General features: G+C 38.0%; 2 protein-coding genes across 2 annotated transcripts; both read left to right on the top strand.

Moving 5' to 3' along the window:
* Positions 1–1,639: 1,639 nt before the first annotated feature.
* On the top strand, positions 1,640–2,870 carry LOC117370851 (odorant receptor 131-2-like). Its single transcript, XM_033966390.2, has 2 exons — positions 1,640–1,789; positions 2,103–2,870. Exons 1-2 carry the CDS (start codon positions 1,640–1,642, stop codon positions 2,868–2,870), a joined length of 918 nt encoding a protein of 305 aa, XP_033822281.2.
* A 9,964-nt stretch (positions 2,871–12,834) lies between these two features.
* LOC117371381 (odorant receptor 131-2-like) lies at positions 12,835–14,872 on the top strand (the record flags this gene model as incomplete). The annotated part of the gene is made up of 2 exons (XM_033967050.1): positions 12,835–12,987; positions 14,123–14,872. Coding segments are annotated over exons 1-2 (903 nt in total), but the record flags the coding sequence as incomplete, so codon positions are not given.
* Between the last annotated feature and the right edge of the window lie 1,569 nt (positions 14,873–16,441).

Here is a 16,441-nt window from a genome sequence, read left to right on the forward strand (position 1 = left end):
ACTGTCCCATAGTGCCCCTAGTCCTTAGACCTTCAGTCTGGGCAAGGAAAAACTAAAAAAAAGCAAACAAAAAGAGAAACATTGAGGAGAACCACAGCTAAGAAAAGATCCACTCCCATGGGCACAGGCTGTAGATATGTCCAAGATTGAATCAGAACTAAAACAGAGCTAAAACAGGACGAAACCAGGACAGCTGGGCTGTAGATGTGCCCAGCACTGACACACATCCATAGAGATAGAGTTTAAGTCTGCAGAGCCTCTCAAGAGTAAAAGGCAGGATAAGGTAGGGGTAATCTGGCCAATTTTATAGTTCTAGCACGCTACTAGGTCACCAAAGTCACTTATTCATTCACTCCATCACTCATTGGTGGTCAGCATCTCTTTTCATGCTTTTCAGGAAAATTATTCCTTCCTGATTTGAAAGAGTTTGTGAGGACTGTTCCAATTCAGACGATATATTTTGATTTGAATTTTGCTACTTAAGATAGATTCAGGTAGATCAAGTGTTTCAAACTATAGTATATTTTGAATATTTCCATCCAGAACCGACACGGGCAGATTTGATTACTTTTTAAAATTAAAAATTATTGTTCCGATCATTGTCAAGATTCTGTTAAATCTGCATGCAAATATTTGCTGTATTACTGAAATATTTCTTTACTTTGTAATTAATAACATTTTGTGTAATTATGTTAAAGCAATTAACTTCCACTCAAAACTTGTCACAGATTGAATGTGCATGTACAATGCTTGTACTTGTATGACCAATATGAGCCCTATAAATTACAAAATCTGTTGACCCTCCTTTACATCATGTCTCCAATTAAAATTGTGAATTTTAACAACCCTATGACTCTTAGCATCATGGCCATTGAATGTTACAGTCAAGAAAACATACATTGCAACTGTCATTGTCACAAACGTCATGTTTGCCCTGAAGAAGACCGTATGGTTGTTGAAACGCATCATCTGCCATGTCCCCATTGCCTAAATAAAGGACTTTTATTTTTTCATTCAGATTTCTTTTTTTATATAAGACACACGGCTATTGCTGGGCATCAAATGTTCCACAGTGGCATTAAATGTATCTGACATCCATTCACTTACAGTTGTTGCTCAAAAATTCCTTGAAATCATGCACTCTCGCTGTGAGCTGGATAACATTCCAGACAAAGCTATTTCCATGGAGACAAGCAGGTGGCAGACCCCCCACCAGAAAAATGACTCCACCTCGTAAGTGTATGGAGATACAATTTATACAAAATGGAAAACATTGGGGTATGTAGCTTGACAAAAAACATAAAAACATTGACCTACACAAAAGAAGTAAAATGTTTGCACCTAGTTATAGCTAAATTGCTAATTTCCACCCGCATTCCCTGGACAGGCTGATGTCATAAATGGCATACATGCCAATAAAATACTGAACACGTAACAGTGATCCCAAGACATCATTAAATCCTATAAATAATCTGTCATTGAGACACCTGATCTACTGCAAGTTCAAACGTTAATGGAAACACCAGGTAAAGAGATCTTCTTTAATTACATGTGCTTAAGGTTTTATTACTGCATTTTCTGTTCAGCTAAAAATGTTTGGGGTTTTTTTGTTTGTTTGTTTTTTTACAGGGCATTTCCCATGAATTTCTCCAGCTCTAGCAGTAACTCTAGTCCTGTGGTGAGGGATGATCTGAAGAATGCCATTTTTAAAAACATCATCATTGTAACTCTCTGCCTGTTCATCAACTACATTAATGCTACTCTGCTTTATACCTTCACCAAGCATGAGGTCAGAGTGGATGGTTGTGGGTATACAGATTAAAGATATTTGAATGTGCAGTAGCTGTGTAAAAGTATAACATGCCTTCTTAACTCAGCCCAGTCACCATTGTTGATATGCAAAAGGCAACCTTTTTGGTTTCAATTAGAAATGTTTCTTCAATTAGAAATGTTTATTGTTCAGGCCTAATCCAGAATTGCAAAATCAACCTATTAGCCTGAGTTACATTTTTTATTTTTTTTTAATTGTACCTATTTTATTGTAGTTTTTGTATTGTACACCATTGGTCACACTACAAGCAAACATTTCATTTGTTTTTCAGATATTCAAAATGAATCCTCGCTACATTCTCTTCATCCATCTAGTCATCAACGACATCATCCTGTTGACACTGTTGACCCTGATGTACATATTGAGCTACACTATTTACATTTACAATGTTTCACTGTGCATTCTGTTGATTTTAATCGGTTCTTCTTCTAATTTTAACAATCCTATGACTCTTGCCTTGATGGCCATTGAGTGCTATGTTGCTGTCTGCTTCCCTCTGCGACACTCACAGATCATTACTGTCAAGAAGACATACATTGTCATTGTCTTTATTTGGCTGATAAGTGCTTTGTATCTACTTCCTGATGTATTTATTGCTTTAGCTAAAGAGCCTCTTGATTTTTTTTATTCTAAAATATTTTGTACAAGGCCTAATATTTTTAGACATTCACAAGTGGCAGAGAAAGATATCATCTTCAATGCAGTGTTTATGGTCATAATCTGGTCCACTCTTTTCTACACATATTTACAGATAGTGTTCACAGCAAAGTCGGCTTCAGCTGGTGCTCGAAAAGCCCGAAACACTGTGCTACTTCATAGTTTCCAGCTATCGCTCTCAATGCTCACCTATTTGTATTTTGTAATTTATTATGAACTCACAGCACTGTTTCCAGAAAGTGCGTCTGCTATCCGTTTTGCTATGATGATTTTCATCAATATCATTCCACGACTTGTCAGTCCCCTCGTTTACGGGATCAGAGATAAAACTTTTAGAAAATACTTCACACAACATTTGTTTTGTGGGAAAGCATTTCATTAATAAATTACTTTCATTGTGGTTGGATTTGTTTTCTACACTTGAATAAAAATATATTTTTGAGCAATATATGTATACTCGGCAGACCAAGGGTACATGCATAAGTTTTCCTTTTAGCGTCAGAAACACACTACGAGTGTCAATGAAAGCTGAGGAGCTTTGTAGGCTGAGCTGTCTGCGTGAGGCAGCTGCAGCTGCTCCTGTTTTTCTCTATGTCAGGAGTCAAGAAGAGAGTACCGACTGTAGAGCTCCAGGAGATGATGTCATGCAATCCCAGAATGCAGCCATAAACATTATGTTGACACTGGAGAAACAGAATTTATTTGACTTTCAATGACTGATGTGCAGCAGGATGTACAAATTATTGAGGTTGAAGAAATGCAGGGCGCTAAACTGCATTTACAAAAATCCAATTGAATGAAGAGAAATTGAAATTTGAAGAGAGTAGTGGATTTCTGCAATTAAACAAATGTGCAAACTATAGACTGTACATATAAAAAGAAACACCTAATACTCTAGCCGCCACGTTCCAAAAAGGATGCGATCACGGGCGTGCTCCTGGCTCCACTGACTCTGGCTACAATTCACTTTTCATTGAAAAATCATCACCCCAGCTTCATCAGCCCCCCTTTTTGGGATTGTAAAGACGTCAATATATTTTGGAAAACTGTACATTCCTATTTAGTTAAAATGTTAAACAAAGATTTTTGTTTTACCCCACTTATCCTTTTGATTAATGATTTTTCGATGTTATCAAATTGGTCCTTTTTTCACAAAAAGATTTTACTGGCAGGGTTGACAGCAGCGAAAAAACTGCTGGCCCTTCGCTGGCAAACATCTAACAACTTGACTCTTAGTCACTGGATCAATACCTTTCGCTATATCATCAACATGGAACTATCAGTAGCTAAAATGCATGGAGCCAAAACAAAAACTATCTCATTATGGAGTAAAACCTTATTGGAGCTGGATAATCTTAAATAATCTTAAATAATCAAGTCTGTGTGTATGTATGTATGTATATGTGTGTGTGTGTGTATATATATATATATATATATATATATATATATATATATATATATATATATATATATATATATATATATATATATATATGTGTATGTATATATATATATAAGTGTATATATATATATGTGTGTAAGTGTATATGTAAATATAAGTATAGTAATGTATAGGGGTATAGGAATACACATATAATGTGCATGCATATACATATTGTTTTGTTTGTTGTTGTTTTTTTTCAATGTGGGTGAAGTGTCTTGCCAAAGGACACATCAACATTTTTGTCACTGGCACCCAAATGTGGCACCTGATATTCCCAGTGGTCTTTCATCCAGGTACTAACCAGACCCTGCCTTGCTTAACTTCTGAGATCTGATTAAAGCCATTATGGCCACATCTGAAGTATCTTTAAATGAAAGAGTGTTTAAAAGGAAATGTCTCTGGTAAAACAAATCTGATGGATGTATTTCTGCACTTCCGCCATTACTCAGCAAAGCCTTAAAAAGGTATACCCTGTGCCCATGGGTCAAAAACAACTTTTTAAAAAACTAAATGGGAGAGGAAGCTCAGTTATATAAATGGAAATCAACACACATATTTGAAATATGGGATTCAATTGTTGCAAGTAACAAGAGTTATATTAGGGTATCCTGGGGTAAATTTATGCAAAATCAAATTCTCAATAGGCATTATTATACGCCATCAAGGCTACATAAATTGGATATTGGTGGTTTTCAGATTCTAGAATGTGATATCTTACTCCCAAATGGGAGGCAAGAGTCAGATTATCCTCTGATGACATTATATTTTGCCATGACATATCCCAAAAGTACATGCACAAATGATCTGATCATTTCTATGATTGATTAGAACCTAGAACCTTTCTATATTGCAAATAAAATCCATCCATCTTCTTCCACTTATTCAGTGCCAGGTCACAGGAGTGGCAGTAGAAGCAGGGACCCCCAGACTTCCACCCCAGACACTTTATTCAGCTTCTCCCAGGGGACCCCAAGGCATTCCCAGGCTAGCTGAGAGATAAAGTCCCTCATTTTGACCTATTGTATTCACGATCTTGTCCTTTTGGTCATTACCCAAAGTAGAGTAGAAACATAGATTCACCAGTAAATCAAGAGCTTTCAGCTCAGGTTATTTTTCACAACAACAGCCCAATACAGCGATCGTATCACTGCAGACACTACACCGTTCCACCTGTCATTCTTGTGTCCCATCTTTCCCTCACTCGTGAACAAGTGTTGCAGGCCCTGTTTTGATGAAGGCATCTGGACAACATCATCTGCAAACAGGAGAGATGAGATCCTGTGGTCCCCAAACTGGACACCCTCCGGCCCTTGACTGTGCCAGAAGTTCTGTCCATAAAAACACAGAAGAGAACTACTGACAAAGGCGGCCTGCCAGAGTCCAACATGCACTATATCAACGCTGATCATTCGACCTCCAGCCTAGGGAGTCCTGGTGCCATGTGCACCAAACATGGTTTTGATTATAGACAGTGACTAGACCAATAACAGAACACTGCTCGAGTTTAAATCAGGGTAGCCGATCTTCCTGATTACCCCTCTCTAAGTGTCACTGTTATTGCCCATGTGGGCACTGAAGTCCCCCAGTGAGTGCACTGTCTAGTATCCCTCCCATTGCTGTTCGGTCTGTAGGCCAACACGACAGTGTCAGACCTGTCCCAAGGGCTGTACTGGCCATCTGAAGCACCAGATGTTTTCCCAGTGAGCTGACTCACTTTTTGGGTCACTGTTCGCAGCATTACACACAGTCCTGTTGTAATCTGACCTGTTCTTATTCAGCTTTCCCTGGCAGTATACTCTACCATGTATTCACTGCTGCCTCACACACATGTGGCCACATGCAAATGTGGTCCTGAACCAGACCTTTCTTACATGATTTTTGCAATGGAGCAAAACCTAATATCTGTAAAAGTGACATAAAACATGAGTTTACACATCCTGAAACAAATGTCTGAAGACTGCAGAGTAATGTGACCCTCTCGTTCACTGGGGTGGACAAAACCATTGACCATGTGGAAAGAACTTCTTACACCAACAATACCTCATATACCTGTTTTTGTTTTTTACTTCTGTTTTGTATTTTATTTTATTTATTTTTTTGTTAATGTGTTAAAATCAGCAAATATTTAAACTACCAAAACAAAACAAAAAAAGAATTGGGTTTAAGAGGCACAAACTATTGGCTCACTCTTGCATAACATACTATCTCATCAGTGAAAGTGTAAACAACGATGTGACAGCCAACAGTGATCCCAAGACATCATTATATCCTACAAATAATCTGTGAGACACCTGATCTACTGCAAGTTTAAACATCAATGGAACCACCAGGTAATGAGATCTTCTGCTGGCATGTGCATTGACAATAACATGCTTTGAAGGCTTGGTATTTATATGCACTATATCAGTTGGCCAAACTCTCAAGTAACATTAAATTACTAAACTTAAATGTATTTTTTGTATTCTCTTCCCACTAATTAATGTTTTTACAGGGCATTTTCCATGAATATCTCCAGCTCTAGCAGTAACTCTACGCCTGCCGTAGTGAGGGATGATCTGCAGAATGCCATTTTAAAGAACATCATCACTGTAACTCTCTGCCTGTTCATCAACTACATTAATGCTACTCTACTTTATACCTTCATTAAACACGAGGTCAGAGCTGAAAGTTGTTGGTGCAAAGATGCATTTGAATGTGCAGAATCTATGCAGTGTTCACATCTCTTTTTTATCTGAGTCCAATAACCATTATCCACTATATCTATCTTTAAGTAATTACATATGTTTTTACTTCAATTTGTGACAAGATCATTGACTTCATTTTATTAATTAATTTATTTTAATTAGGACATAGTATTAAACTAATGTGTCTCAGCTATTCGCTTAATAATAATTATGCCAGAGTTTGCACAATAGGAAAAAGGAAATATAATGCTTTCAGACCTCATGATTATTTTTTTCTTTATAATAATAATAATAAGAATAAGGCTGCCTATCTGTTCCATTTGCCCTTCTGACGCCACCAATCACTCACCCAAACAACACAACATTCATACACAGGCAAATGAATTGCATTAGCGCACAACAACAGTATTCACTGCTCTGAACTGGATTTGAACTGCTGACATTGGTTTGTATGTTGTTTAAATATATTTGTTTTGCAATTTTTCATTTTAAGATATTAATGTTTTTTCTTACAAGATAATTACCTGTCAATGTAGTAAGAATCCAATGTTGGCATTTTTATTTATTTTTTTATTTTTATTCTTTGCAATAATTGACATTATAATATGTCTAGACAATCTATACTAGCTAGGGCTACCTTAATCAAAGTAACACTCTGGACTCATACGAACAAACAAATACACATTGCAATACACATTGATATAAAACTTTTTCTTTTTTTTCCAGATTTTCAAAATGAATCCTCGCTACATCCTCTACATCCACCTGGTCATCAACGACATCATCGTACTGACAGTCGTGACACTCATTCACGTGTTGAGCTACATAATTTACACTCTCCATGTCTGGTTATGCATGACTTTAATTATAATTACATTATTTTCTGCTTTAAACAATCCTATGACTCTCGCCTTCATGGCCATTGAGTGCTATGTTGCTGTCTGCTTCCCTCTGCGACACTCACAGATCATTACAGTTAAAAAAACGTACATTGCCATTGCCTTCATTTGGCTGATAAGTGCACAGTCTTTTCTTCCAGATGTCTTTGTCTCTTTAGCCACAGAACGTCTTGACTTTTTTCTATTTCGAGTGTTTTGTGAAAGGCCAAACATTTTCAGACAAGCTGACTTACGCCTAAAGAATATCATCTACAATAGTGTATTATTGGCCATTGTGTGGCTGACTCTTATCTACACTTATTTCAAAATACTGTTCACAGCAAAATCGGCTTCAACTAATGCCAAAAAGGCCAGAAACACAGTCCTGCTTCACAGTTTCCAGTTAATGCTCTCCATGCTCACATATGTATATAATCCAATCTCAGTAGGACTATTGTTTTTATTTCCTCAGAGTGTGCTCGCTATTCGCTTTGCTGTGGCCATTGTAGTAAATGTGATGCCACGGCTAGTCAGTCCACTTGTTTATGGAATAAGAGATAAAGAATTCAGAAAATACTTTAAAAGACATTTGTTTTGTGAGAAAAAGAGAAAAAAAACAACTAAACTATGAAGTTGATTCATGAGAGTCTGAACTGTATGTTATTCTTTCAAACTCTACATTCTACATTTAGAAGTAACTTATCTTTGTATCTTTCTTTGTAGAAATGCAAAAACATGTTCAAACTAAATACACTTTCTCTAAACTGTGAACACCATCAGACACGAAAACATATATAACTAAACTGTAACTGAAGTATACCTGAAAATGTATTGTAATCATACACTTTTATTATGAGTTTTATGAGTCAAAATATGTACATTCCAAAACATGTTTGTTTTGGAATGTAATATTTCAGTGTTATGAAATAAATGTCTGTAACTAAAGACAAAAGCCATGATATTCCTTCAGATGCGCTCCCTATACTAGGCTCTAGTGTTGGGACTGGCAGATGGAATTACCATTAAAAAAACCAACAATATCTAAGGTTAGCACATTTGTCTAACACACTAGCACAAGCATGTAGTTCCAATGAACGCAATAGACCCTTCCAGGTGTGACATACCGTAAATTTCGGACTACAGAGCGCACCTTGATATAAGCCGCACCAGCTAAATTTGAAGAGAAAATCAATTTTGTACATATATAAGCCGCACCTGAATAAAAGCCGCAGGTTTTCATATTGTAACATGAGATATTTACACAGAAAGACGGTGCACTGACACGCTTTTTTTTAAACTGTGCCTGAAAATTGGCACCAACACGACAACAACACGGGATGAACACATCTGCAGGTTTAGAAAATAAAGCTGCACCAACACGGAAAATCTGCTTTTATTTCCTCTGAAAACTTTTGTCGTCTTTTTACATTGACCAAGTTGGATTCATTGATGTCGAGCTTACGTGCAGTGGCTCTATTTCAGGGGTCGGCAACTCGCGGCTCCGGAGCCGCATGCGCCTCTTTCCGCCTCATACTGCGGCTCTGCGTGGCTTGGGAACTAACACAGACACAGCTCAGTCCTGCGTAAAGAGCCCTGATTTTGAGACGTTGTGCGCACAGGGGTCAGGAGCAACTTTGGCCCGTCCCTAATGACACACTAATAAGCTCGTCCGTAGATGTATCATGAAAATCCTGCTGGAAATCGCCACAGAAATCTATTTGATGTAGTAGCAAGTATATTATCTGCTCTTGTCTCCGCGGTGACGTATCACGTTTAACACATCAGACACGACGCATTAAAGTAGAGCCACAAGCGAGTGAAAATGAGCCAAAACAAAAGTCTTTGGAGATCTTTTTAACAAAGGGGAAAAGGACAACTGAGGAGCCAGAAGAAGAGACTACGACCTCCAAGAAAAAGAAAGATAAATTTAACAGACAATGCCTACTTAAAATCTGGGTTTGTCGCTGCAGGTGACTCACGCACAGAGTCCGCTCTGCGCAACATACGGGAAAAGCAAATAAGGCAATGAAACCTTCAAAACTGCTTTGGCACATGGAGAATAAGCACCTGGGATTAAACGATACGCTACGAGTTTTTTTGTTGTTGTTTTTTTAAAGAAACTGCGGAGTAGAGTAGACATAATCACATAATCAGCGCGATGCATGATGCAGCGGTTTGGTGAGTTGTATTTTTTTAATGCACTTAAGTTGTTTTTGCCATATTTATCTGCCACGTGTAGAAGGCTTGTCCGTGAAAGTAAAACCTACATTATTCCGTTACATTATTGTTATTATACAGTGTTATCTTCATTTTATCTTCAGGCCGACCCCTGCTCTGTTTCCTTTCTGTTTCTTTATCTTAAAAACTGCATCATATCCATTTCATGATGCGCAAAATGATCGTTCAAAATCAAAACTAGTGAATTCTTCAGAGCTGAATCTTTCCCCACGTCTGTCTCACTTTTACGTTTACAGCTAGAGAGCGCCCCCCAGGGGTCGTTATCCAGTAAAATTCCATATATAAGCCGCACTGCTGTAAAAGCCGCAGGGTTCAAAGCGTGGAAAAAAAGTAGCGGCTTATAATCCGAAATTTACGGTATATAGAAATGATATTAACATTCTATCCTATTCATTTTAAGAAGACAGCAACATAAAATCACAAATTTTGACATTTGTAGATAGCACAGACAATGATTGTTGTGAATAAGTTTTTTTTTTTTTTTACATTTCCCAACAAACAATAACAGTCAATATCTAACTAGAGTTTACAGATTCTGAAGTTCATTAGTGTAAGTAGGCAGCTAACGCTAACCCTCCCATTGAAAATACATTGGAGTTAATGTTAGGAATGGTACCAGCTAATGGTACATAACAATGACATAACAATCCTGGGTAATTCTAAACCCTTTTGAGTGTTCAGAAGGAAAGGATTTGGTAAACAATTTTCATCGGGTCCTCGAGGGTTTATGGGAGTTTGCCCAACCAGTCCACATGAGTTTTGCGGATCTGGAGAAGGCATTCGACCTTGTCCCTCGTGGTGTCCTTTGAGGGGTGCTCCGGGAGTATGGGGTCCAGGGCCCTTTGGTAAGGGCTGTCCAGTCCCTGTATGACCGAAGCAGGAGCTGTGTTTACATTGCCAGTAGTCAGTCAGACCTGTTCTCAGTGCATGTTGGACAACACCAGGGCAGCCCTTTGTCACCAGTTCTGTTAATTATATTTATGGACAGAATTTCTAGGTGCATCCAGGGGCCAGAAGGGGTCCAGTTTGGGAACCCAAGGATCTAATCTCTGCTGTTTGCAGATGATGTTGTCCTGATGGCTCCAAATCCGAGGCCATGGTTCTCAACCAGAAAAAGGTGGCTTGCCCTGTCCGGGTGGGTGGTGAGTCTCTGCCTCAAGTGGAGGAGTTCAAGTATCTCGGGGTCTTGTTCATGAGTGAGGGAAAGATGGAGCGTGAGATTGACAGGCGGAATCGATGCAGCGTCTGCAGTGATGTATTTGTCTGTTGTAAAAAGGGGCTCAGTCGAAAAGCAAAGCTCTCAATTTGCCGGTCAATCTATGCTCCTACCCTCCTCTATGGTCATGAGCTCTGGGTAATGACCAATAGGATAAGATACAAGCGGCCGAAATGGGTTTCCTCCGCAGGGTGGCTGGGCGCTCCCTTAGAGATAGGATGAGGAGCTCAATCACACAGGAGGAGCTCGGAGTAGAGCCGCTGCTCCTACACGTCGAGAGGAACCAGTTGAAGTGGCTTGGGCATCTACTCAGGATGCCTCCTGGACGCCTCCCTAGGGAGGTGTTCCGGGCATGTCCCACTGGGAGGAGGCCCCGGGGAAGACCCAGAACACACTGGAGAGACTATATCTCTCAGTTGGCCTGGAAACGCCTTGGGGTCCCACCAGAGGAGCTGAGGGATGTGTCTGGGGTGAGAGAAGTCTGGGAGTCCCTGCTTAGACTGCTGCCCGTGCAACGCGGCCCCGGATAAGCGGAAGAAAATGGATGGATGGATAGATATTCAAGTTTGAACAAAGCTAAATACAGTTATGTTTTTGATTATGGAAACAATGAAATAAATGAAACATGGTCAAAAAAGCTCAAATTGTGTCCAGAACTAAGTAACTTTAGCAACCTTATGAGAATATACTGTCAGTGAACACACCCAAAAGGTTTTTTTTATTCTACCAGACGAGAACAACCACCAGAGGAGAGGATGAAAGATCCATAAAGAAAAGGGAAGACCAGGTCTGACAATTGTCTGTCAGTTACAAAAGGCCACATTAGCAAGCAAACACATGTCAAGATATACAAACACTGAATTAAAAGAAAACAAACCTAGATGTGTGTATAACATGCCTAGGTTGGGCACCTTAAAACACTAGGGATGTCCTGTCCAGGAGCTGCCAGAATGCTACAAACAATTAGCTCTGTTAGCTCAGTACAGTTCAATAAATGGTTAAAATGAATGAAAACCACTCATCTAGCCACTCAAGTCACTGATGCTTGATGAAAAAGGCTTTTTCACTTTACCCTTGCTATAGCCACAAACAATCTCAAACTGGGCTAGCACATTGGCCATGTCTCTGCTCGTGTCAGCACATGACATCAGGGGTGAGAGGTCAGGTAGGCTGACCAGAATCCAGAGACGGCACTTTATAGTGGAGAAATGTATCTATTATATTTATCTTAACTAAATTACCAAAAACAGTGAGCATATTACCGTCACTGAAACCTTCTCTACTGTCAACCTCTCCTGGACAAATGAGGGATTACACTGTCTCTTTCCCACAATTATGAGGAGAAAACCTTGATCCAAACAAAACTCCAAAAGCAGTATCCAGATGACCACCACTGAAACCTTCTCTACATTAGCCACCCCTTAAATTTAACAAACTTCATCCAACACTGTGCTCTGGTGTTTTGGTGTTACCAAATTAGGTACAAATCATAAGAATGTTTCATGAATGAGGCCCAATGTGCTTCAAGGAATCATTCTCAATAAACATTTTGAAATCTCAAATAATGTCTCTTCTTTCTTAACATGCTTCTGTATCAGTGAAAATTCTAATCACGTGATGATGATCCCAAGACATCATTAAATCCTATAAATAATCTATCATGAGACATCTGTATCACTGCATCTTCCAGTGTTAATGGAGGAACCAGACGAGATCATCATCAAATCTTTTGTGATGAATATGAAAGGTATTGTTTGATTATTTACTACTAAATTTCTTGATCAGATACATATCCTCAATATGAACATGAATTTCATTTCTGTGTAAATTTCCATTGTAAACTTTGACCATACTAAACCAGTGTTTTTGTTTCAAGGATATTTCCAATGAATTTCTCCAGTTCTGGTTCTAATTCGACTCCTGTGGTGGTAAGGGATGATCTGAAGACTGCAATTATGAAAAATATCATCACCGTGACTCTCTGTCTCTCCATCAACTACATTAATGCTACTCTTGTTTACACCTTTATAAAGCATGAGGTCAGTTCAGTGGTATAAAGACTCACATTAAAAGTATATATACTTAAAAGCCTCATAATAGTAACATGTTTTCATGTCAAAAGATTTAGTCCTTTAACACAGGGGATGTCACAATATTAATAAGGGTTATTGTTTCAAAATGACAATATTCATCTGTATTATTCTTAAACAATTATCTTCTCAAAACATTTATGAACACTATTCACAATAAATTAATCCTGACACCCTCAAATCAGACTATTCATTTAGAATGATTTACTTATATTCCAGGTATACTGAGCCTGTTGTCTTTCACTACAGTTTTCCCTGTTCTCCACACACACACACCAGTGTGTCAGGTCATTGATGGTCTTCTCTGTCTTTCTGTGCCCATGTGAGGGTTCTAATAGAACGTTTGTTACTATTTCTGGATTGCAATGGCAGTGAGATATGACTTTTGTTACTGATTGGTGGAAAGTCTTTGCACAGCATTGTGTTTGGAATGTTTGGAATAATGAGAGCAGAGTTTATATTTAAACTCTGCTCTCATTATTTGCATGTAAGAACCAGGCAGTGATTTCTCCATTTGCTTTGTAAATATCTAGCTGTCACAATCATAGAATAAGATGCTGAGTTTATTGTATTGTGTTAGTAAACGACTGTTGCCTACAAAGTTTTGATTTTAGATTTACTTTAGATCAGTGTAGAAGTTTAGATTTGTTAATGCCACAGCTTAGAGGCTAGAAGACCTTCTAAGAGAGTAATGCTGAATCTCAGTTCAGATTCACAGTTAGTCATGTCTTTTTGCAGAGCATAAAACTATAAGCCATAATAAATAGCAACACACTGAGGTAGATAGGCTTTTGTGTCAAATGTCAAACGTCAGTGCACCCACCATACTCTTGGTTTTCTATTTGATATATCTAATTTATCACTGGATGTGAATGAAAGTCAATGAAATTTTCTCGCAACTGAAACAAATTGTCCTATAAACATGGTTTTGCCTAATAAAATGGGGTGTGTGTGTGTGTGTGTGTGTATATATATATATATATATATATATATATATATATATATATATATATATATATATATATATATACATACATACACACACACACCATAAAAACAACAGTAACTTTTCTTTGTCCCGCAGATATTCAAAATGAATCCTCGCTACATCCTCTACATCCACCTGGTCATCAATGACATCATCCTGTTGACACTGCTGACCCTCATCCAAGTGTTGACCTACATCATTTACATGTTCCATGTGTGGTTGTGCATTCTCTTCTTTCTGTTGGGATTACCTGCTAATTTAAACAATCCTATGACTCTTGCCTTCATGGCCATTGAGTGCTATGTTGCTGTCTGCTTCCCTCTGCGACACTCACAGATCATTACAGTTAAAAGAACATACATTGTCATTTCCTTCATTTGGCTGATAAGTGCACAGTCTGTTCTTCCAGACATCTTTTTCTCTTTAGCCACAGAACGTCTTCACTTTTTTCAATCTCGAGTGTTTTGTCAAAGGTCAGATATTTTAAGACATCCTGGCATAGAGAAGAAAGACACAATCTTTAATGCTGTATTAATGGGCATTGTGTGGCTGACTCTTATCTACACATATTTCAAAATACTGTTCACAGCAAAATCGGCTTCAGCTGACGCCAAAAAGGCCAGAAACACAGTCCTGCTTCACAGCTTCCAGTTAATGCTCTCCATGCTCACATATTTGTATAGTGCACTTATAACAGGATTGATATTTTTATTCCCTCAGAGTGTGTCTAATGTTCGCTTTGTTGTAACCATTCTGGTCAATGTGATGCCACGGCTAGTCAGTCCACTCGTTTATGGGATACGAGATAAAACTTTCTGGAAATACTTTAAAAAAAATTTGATTTGTGAGGAAAAACGAAAAAAAAGCAAACAAAATCATAAATTATAAGTAGTTTATTTTAAGTAATTTATTAATAATATTCTAATAAATAAAAGCAGAGCAGTAACTTAGAGTCCCCTGTTTAGCTTCCTTATGAGAATACACTGTCAGAGAACCTCTTACCTGGCCAGCCAGAACCACGTGCTTTGACAAAACTTTGCAAAAATGAGTGGGTCTGGAGCTGTATTTTATCTCTTTGATTCCAGAGGGAGTGATTGACAGACTCACTGTCAGAGAAAATAAGAGAAACTATCCAAAACATAAACATAACAATCAAAAACAAAGTTGTCAATGAGTTTACTCATTTTTGGTCAATGTAGGTGCTGAGCTAGCCCCAAAATTGACAGTTTCTTCAGTATCAATACAATGTTTTTAAGTGGTGTACAGTGATGTGTTAGAAGAAATCAGCTGACCGCCACGGCACTGATATGTCTCTCATTAAGGTAGTCATCCGCTGTATTATCAAGCCTCTTACTTATATATGTAACAAATCTTTCTCATCTGGTATTGTTTCAGATCAAATAAAAATAGCTAAGGTGATTCCAATTTACAAAAGTGTCAATTAACAACTAGTATCAAATGATAAACCAATGTCATTGCTACAGCAGTTTTCTAAAATATTAAGGCAAGTTTATTTGTACAGCACAATTTGTACACAAAACAATTCAAAATACTTTACAAAATAAGAAAGACATTAAAATCACAATACAAACAACTCAAAACACAATCACAAATAATCATCATAAAATGAGAATTAAAAGAAAATGGTGTAGAATTAAAGCCTTTCTGTCATATACACACCTAAACAGAACCATTTTGAATCTGGATTTAAACATTGTCAAAATAGAGGCCTGTCTCACATCATCAGGAAAACTGTTCCAGGTTTTAGCTGCATAAAACTGAAACGCTGATTCCCCATGTTTAGTCCTGACTCTGGGCACCAGCAGGAGGCCGGTCCCTGAAGTCCTCAGAGTGTGAGATGGTTCATATGGCACTAACATGTCAGAGATGTACTGCCATGGAGAGACTTGTTCACAAGCAAGGCTGCGTTAAAGTCTATTCTCTGGGCCATAGGAAGCCAGTGCAGAGACCTGAGCACAAGACTTATGTGCTTGTACTTCCTGGTTCTAGTCAGGATCCAAGCAGCAGTGGTCTGGATGTACTGATGATTGTGAAAGGGACTGTGAATGTTTTGTAGAAACACTTGAGAGAACAATTAAAAACTTTAGTTCCAAACTCAAACGTAAAAATAATAAAAACATACTACCCTGGATTAACTCTGATATGCTGAAACTAATGAAAGAGAGGGATCTTGCATTAAAAAAGGCAATCAAAAGTGGATCGCAAAATGCTAGAAATCTGTTTAGAACACTAAGGAATAAAGTAGTAAAAAACATATGGGAGGAAAAAGCAAATTTCTTCTTGACTTTAATTGAGAATGCAAAAGGAGACACTAAAACAATCTGGAAACAACTGAAAAAAGGACAGGATACAAAAAGCAAAAAAACATTTAGAATTGAAGATAAATGGACAAAT

The sequence above is a fragment of the Periophthalmus magnuspinnatus genome, chromosome 5, assembly GCF_009829125.3.
Source record: "Periophthalmus magnuspinnatus isolate fPerMag1 chromosome 5, fPerMag1.2.pri, whole genome shotgun sequence".
NCBI lineage: Eukaryota > Metazoa > Chordata > Actinopteri > Gobiiformes > Gobiidae > Periophthalmus > Periophthalmus magnuspinnatus.